At 42.6% G+C, this 7260-nt stretch overlaps 1 protein-coding gene across 1 annotated transcript; it reads right to left on the bottom strand.

Annotated features, from left to right (window-relative positions):
- Nucleotides 1–604: 604 nt before the first annotated feature.
- Nucleotides 605–955, bottom strand: LOC138370565 (uncharacterized). Its single transcript, XM_069334952.1, has one exon. The coding sequence runs from the start codon at nt 953–955 to the stop codon at nt 605–607; it is 351 nt and encodes a 116-aa protein (XP_069191053.1).
- Between the last annotated feature and the right edge of the window lie 6305 nt (nt 956–7260).

Below are 7260 nucleotides of genomic sequence, written 5' to 3' on the forward strand. Positions count from 1 at the left end.
CTGAGAGATCACCTTCAACCATAGTGTCGTTAGTGACTCAACACACATGTTATCGTCCAGGGAACACCCAGAAGTCATCACCGCTGTTCTTCAAGGTAGCATGGGAGACATTACCTCCCACGCACCTCTCTCTCTCCCACACCCTCCACGAGGTTTAAAGAGTACCTCGCTACGTCTTATCCTTAGCATCTCGCCTATGTTAAAAATAGTACCGCTGTAGTAATAAAAAAAAAATATTTTAATGACGAAGACAATAGCTAGTAAGTAGTACAGTGCTGAACAATCGGGCTCTAACTGTACTGTTCTGTGCTGAACAGCCGGGCTCTAACTGTACTGTTCTGTGCTGAACAGCCGGGCTCTAACTGTACTGTTCTGTGCTGAACAGCCGGGCTCTAACTGTACTGTTCTGTGCTGAACAGCCGGGCTCTAACTGTACTGTTCTGTGCTGAACAGCCGGGCTCTAACTGTACTGTTCTGTGCTGAACAGCCGGGCTCTAACTGTACTGTTCTGTGGTGAACAGCCGGGCTCTAACTGTACTGTTCTGTGCTGAACAGCCGGGCTCTATGTCAGCTACAGCTAAAGCGTTTTCTTGGTGTATCCGGTTCATGAAGGACTCAAGGAGGTGCCATCTACCCTCCTGAAGTAACCAGCTGCCCTCACGAAGTCACCAGCTGCCCTCACGAAGTCACCATCTGCCCTCACGAAGTCACCATCTGCCCTCACGAAGTCACCAGCTGCCCTCACGAAGTCACCAGCTGCCCTCACGAAGTCACCAGCTGCCCTCACGAAGTCACCAGCTGCCCTCACGAAGTCACCATCTGCCCTCACGAAGTCACCAGCTGCCCTCACGAAGTCACCAGCTGCCCTCACGAAGTCACCAGCTGCCCTCACGAAGTCACCAGCTGCCCTCACGAAGTCACCAGCTGCCCTCACGAAGTCACCAGCTGGCAGCATGGAATCGCCACCTGCCTACAGAATGGCACCAGCTGGCAGCCTGAATGCACCAACTCCAAGGATGATATATTAAAAGTGTTTCCGATGGCGGGACATATCCGGCCGGAGTCTGATCTCTGATAAGGACCCCTCGTATATCACCTGCTCGCCGCAAGACAGTGCTACATTACAATCATCACTAAGGTTCACAATCTAAGGTGAATAACGCTCTAAGCGCCCCAGACGTTCAGCGAGATTGATCCTTGGGGAGGTGAACTCGTCGTCCCTCCAGCCAGACAACGGTATTAAAGGATTGTTATAATTTATCGTGAGTGAAGAGATCAGGACCCAACCCAATCACAGGATTACCTTTTATATTTTAGCAATTCCATTATATATATATATATATATATATATATATATATATATATATATATATATGACACTCTTGCATAAATGTACAAGTTATGAAACATAAAAGTGAATGGAATATTATGAAGAAAAACAAAGAGTAAAGTGGGAAGGGCACCAGTTAGGAGTAAAATCTCTCCCTCTCTTACTGACACCTTGAAGGTGACTGCTGCTCCCTCTGGCTGTGTGACGGTGTATACTAGTTCCTGGCCAGGAGGGTTGCCACTGAGCGCAATAATAACTAATTATAAATTGGAACAAAATTCAGATTTGTTTAGAAAACGATGCTCATATAATTCACCTGGGTGGACGCTGGCTATTTTGTTTACTATTACAATTGGTAGTTATTATACTTGTGATCATCAGATTTATTTAAGATTTGGCGAAGAATTTTGCCAAATTCCTGAAGAATTTTTAGAGGTATTTAGTTAAATTTTGTTTCTGATTTTTTTAGTCCATTTTTTACGCATTCGCGCAGAATGGCCCCCCTTCTCTAACTTGAGCAACTGTGACACTGATCACAGTACTTTAAGAAGTCTATAGTTCCCTCTCCCTTCTCCCCGACCCACTCCAATGTTCAAGATAACCACCCCACGTAAGCATCAATGAAGGAACCAGCTCAGCATGGTTCTGGGCCAGTGGTTACAGCTCAACACGAGGAATGTGAGGAATGAAACCCACAGTCAAGACTCTTGTGGTATTACCATCCTCGACTCTATTACGAGGAAGGTTGGGAGAGCAACGGAGGTGAAATGTGTATACAAGAAAATACGGTTACAAGTGGATAGAGATAACCTTCCATATCTATTTGTTAAACTTTGATTATTAATGGCAACAATCACAAATGGTAGTCAGAGATAATTGTGCACACAGCACAGTGACAACATTTGCACAACAGTTAGCTCAGCCCTCATAGTCGTCGCCCGTAGTAGGGCCTCGTGTTGAAATACTAAACTGTAAAAATATTTTTGACATTGTAGATTCTAAGGATTCCAATATATTTTTAATAGTTGATATATTTATATTATAATATTAACAATATTATAATATCTATAAATATTTAATATTTATATTATTATTATTTAAATATTTCTAATATATTTTTAATATATGAACATTATAGAATTAAATCAAAGTCAAAGATTTAATATAATAATCAATGAGAGGCTTTATTTTGTGTTATTTCTTGGACAAATGAATAATGTATTTTTAAATTTGTGAGCTATCATATACAAATGTACAACCATTGACATATTAAATGCTAAATTTGATTTTAAATGAATTTGAGACTAATAAGTATTAAAGAAAACAATATACTTGATCTCTGGAGATAAAAAATGGACTTAAGGCTCTCGCACAACTGTCGCCTGAAATCAATAGTAGAGAAGACTGCAATAGGCGCCATGGAGCCGAATATTTGGTGTGGAATGTCCCAAGGGAAGGCCAGAGAGCGCACATGCAGAGGGACACAAGCTAACATTGGAAAACCAATTTTGTTTCTCTTTTTTTTTGTTGAGCTCTGTGTGAAGGGGAAGATAGGGGGAAACAATGAGAGGAAAGAGACAATACACAAGGGGAGGAAGGAAAATATGAGAAGAATGATAAACGGAAAGAGATGTAAGATAGGAAGAGGATTAACCAGAATGTGATCTTGCCAATATCTGGAGAAGGTAATTCGGTTGACTGAACGATACCCAACCTCGAAGAGCTGGACGAGGTCTTCGAACACTGATTGTTATATATACGTGTATGTTCTTTGTAAACTGTAGCAATGCAATAAAATAAAATAAATCAAAACAAAATAAATTAAAAAGAATAATCTTTTCTTCTCCTACCACCCCTAAAGTGTTCACTGAGAACCCACAAGGTCTTCTCTGAATACTCTTTATTTTCTTCTTTGAGGCTGTGGGTCTCTACAATTGCACCAGAAGTGGTACCCCTCTACTAATATATATATATATATATATATATATATATATATATATATATATATATATATATATATATATATATATAACTGAAAACTCACACCCCAGAAGTGACTCGAACCCATACTCCCAGGAGCAACGCAACTGGTATGTACAGGGACGCCTTAATCCGCTTGACCATCACGACCGGACAAAAGGAAGTGATAGCCGAGGCTATTTGAACCACTTCCCCGCTGGCACTCGGATGGTAATCTTGGGCATAGCATTTTATCAAATCACCTCATTCTTTGGGGCACGCGTGAGGAACACAAATGCAAACAAGCCTGAATGGTCCCCAGGACTATATACAACTGAAAACTCACACCCCAGAAGTGACTCGCACCCATACTCCCAGGAGCAACGCAACTGGTATGTACAGGGACGCCTTAATAGTCACTTCTGGGGTGTGAGTTTTCAGTTTCAGTAATTTCATCAACACAAGCCAGAACATGAAACAATGGGTATTGAATAGAAGTGATTGTAGAAAGCCTATTGGTCCTTATTTCTTGATGCTTCTATATTGGAGCGGAGTCTTGAGGTGGGTAGAATATAGTTGTGCATTAATTGGCTGTTGATTGCTGGTGTTGACTTCTTGATGTGTAATGCCTCGCAAACGTCAAGCCGCCTGCTATCGCTGTATCTATCGATGATTTCTGTGTTGTTTACTAGGATTTCTCTGGCGATGGTTTGGTTGTGGGAAGAGATTATATGTTCCTTAATGGAGCCCTGTTGCTTATGCATCGTTAAACGCCTAGAAAGAGATGTTCTTGTCTTGCCTATATACTGGGTTTTTTGGAGCTTACAGTCCCCAAGAAAGCATTTGAAGGCATAGACGACGTTAGTCTCTTTTAAAGCGTTCTGTTTTGTGTCTGGAGAGTTTCTCATGAGTAGGCTGGCCGTTTTTCTGGTTTTATAGTTAATCGTCAGTTGTATCCTCTGATTTTTGTCTGTAGGGATAACGTTTCTATTAACAATATCTTTCAGGACCCTTTCCTCCGTTTTATGAGCTGTGGAAAAGAAGTTCCTGTAAAATAGTCTAATAGGGGGTATAGGTGTTGTGTTGATTGTCTCTTCAGAGGTTGCATGGCATTTCACTTTCCTTCTTATGATGTCTTCGACGAAACCATTGAAGAAGCCGTTGTTGACTAGGACCTGCCTTACTCTACAGAGTTCTTCGTCGACTTGCTTCCATTCTGAGCTGTGGCTGAGAGCACGGTCGACATATGCGTTAACAACACTCCTCTTGTACCTATCTGGGCAGTCGCTTTTGGCATTTAGGCACATTCCTATGTTCGTTTCCTTAGTGTAGACTGCAGTGTGGAAACCTCCGCTCTTTTCCATGACTGTTACATCTAGAAAGGGCATCTTCCCATCCTTTTCCATCTCGTAAGTGAAACGCAGCACGGAACTCCGCTCAAATGCCTCCTTCAACTCCTGCAGATGTCTGACATCAGGTACCTGTGTAAAAATGTCGTCAACATACCTGCAGTATATGGCCGGTTTCATGTTCATGTCGACTAAGACTTTTTGCTCGATGGTACTCATGTAGAAGTTTGCAAACAGGACACCTAGGGGAGAACCCATGGCGACCCCATCTACTTGCTTATACATGTGCCCATCCAGGCTCAAGAAGGGTGCCTCTTTAGTACAAGCTTGGAGTAGTTTCCTTAGGATATTTCTGGTATGTCAAGAGGAGTACAGGCTGGATCACGATACACTCTGTCGGCTATCATCCCGATTGTCTTGTCCACTGGTACGTTAGTGAACAGCGATTCTACGTCCAACGAGGCTCTTATTCCTGTGGCCCGTGTGCCCCGCAGTAAGGCAACAAATTCCTTTGGCGACTTCAGGCTGAAGGCGCAAGGGACATAAGGAGTCAGCAGGCCGTTGAGTCACTTTGCTAGTCTGTAGGTGGGTGTGGGTATCTGGCTAATGATTGGCCGAAGTGGGTTTCCAGGCTTGTGTGTCTTGACATTTCCATACGCATATCCAGGTTTATATTCCCCAATAATTTTTGGCATTTGGAGTCCTGATTTCTTGGCGTTCACAGTTTCGATTAGTCTGTTGACCTTTGCTTTCAATTCGGCTGTAGTGTCCTTCGTTACCCTTTGGAATTTAGTTTGGTCAGAGAGTAGGAGGTTCATTTTCGCCAGATATTCGCCTTTTTTAAGAATGACGTATGTTGGCGACTTGTCACCTCTTCTGACAACTATCTCCTTGTTCTCACGAAGGCTTTTGGCTGCCGCTTTGAGCTCGGGGGACAGTATGGTGCTTCTGTAATTGCCTCGATTCTTTCCTCCTTCCGCAATGAGTTCTGCTTGTAAGGTATCTTTGGTAGTGACCTTCTTTTGTGTCTCGAGGTCGAATATGTCGTCCAACAGAATTTCCAACTCCACTTTCCGGGCCATCTCACTCGGTCTGGACATAACGTGACAGTTTATGCCCAGATTTAGGAGAGTGACTTGGTCCTCAGTGAGGTTAATTCCTGCAAGGTTCAGGAAGCCATCTCTTGGTCGTGGAATTGCCATAGGTCCTCCATATAATGTTGTTAGTTTCTTGATAATCCTTGTTTCAGTGCTGAGGTGATGTCGGTCTGTGAGGATGTCGAGGTGTTGTACAATGTGGGTACGGATACTTTCGTCGATGTTGCTATTTCTCCACTCGTTCGTAGCATGAAGTAGTTGCGTTTTGTTGTCTTTGATTTCATTCCCTGCCTTGTATATCTGATCACGAATCAGATCCTGCCGATATTTTATCGTGAAGGCTTGATTCCTTGCTGCTGGGTCGTGCGTTTTAATATTAGTATATTTTGGTAGCAGTCTTTCCTGTAGACATATATTATTAAATATGACCGAAAAAGTAAGATTAATAATTCTAACACGAATTTTCTCAATCTTTCGTACATTTCTTTTCACTGTTGGAGGTAATTCAAAAATCAATTCTCCAAAATTCATTTTTATTTCTAGTCTGACGCGACACTTGAGCGCGTTTCGTAAAACTTATTACATTTTCAAACACTTTAGTTAACACATACACAACTGAATAGAACTTACACATCTCCGGTTTTGTTTATATCTACATTTGAGTGAGGTGGATGGGGGAAACTACTCCAAGCTTGTACTAAAGAGGCACCCTTCTTGAGCCCGGATGGGCACATGTATAAGCAAGTAGATGGGGTCGCCATGGGTTCTCCCCTAGGTGTCCTGTTTGCAAACTTCTTCATGGGTACCATCGAGCAAAAAGTCTTAGTCGACATGAACATGAAACCGGCCATATACTGCAGGTATGTTGACGACATTTTTACACAGGTACCTGATGTCAGACATCTGCAGGAGTTGAAGGAGGCATTTGAGTGGAGTTCCGTGCTGCGTTTCACTTACGAGATGGAAAAGGATGGAAAGCTGCCCTTTCTAGATGTAACAGTCATGGAAAAGAGCGGAGGTGTCCACACTGCAGTCTGCACTAAGGAAACGAACATAGGAATGTGCCTAAATGCCAAAAGCGACTGCCCAGATAGGTACAAGAGGAGTGTTGTTAACGCATATGTCGACCGTGCTCTCAGCCACAGCTCAGAATGGAAGCAAGTCGACGGAGAACTCTGTAGGGTAAGGCAGGTCCTAGTCAACAACGGCTTCTCCAATGGTTTCGTCGAAGACATCATAAGAAGGAAAGTGAAACGCCATGCAACCTCTGAAGAGACAACCAACACAACACCTATACCCCCTATTAGACTATTTTACAGGAACTTCTTTTCCACAGCTCATAAATGGAGGAAAGGGTCCTGAAAGATATTGTTAATAGAAACGTTATCCCTACAGACAAAAATCAGAGGATACAACTGACGATTTACTATAAAACCAGAAAAACGGCCAGCCTACTCATGAGAAACTCTCCAGACACAAAACAGAACGCTTTAAAAGAGACTAACGTCGTCTATGCCTTCAAATG

The sequence above is a fragment of the Procambarus clarkii genome, chromosome 32 (genome assembly GCF_040958095.1).
Source record: "Procambarus clarkii isolate CNS0578487 chromosome 32, FALCON_Pclarkii_2.0, whole genome shotgun sequence".
Classification (NCBI taxonomy): domain Eukaryota; kingdom Metazoa; phylum Arthropoda; class Malacostraca; order Decapoda; family Cambaridae; genus Procambarus; species Procambarus clarkii.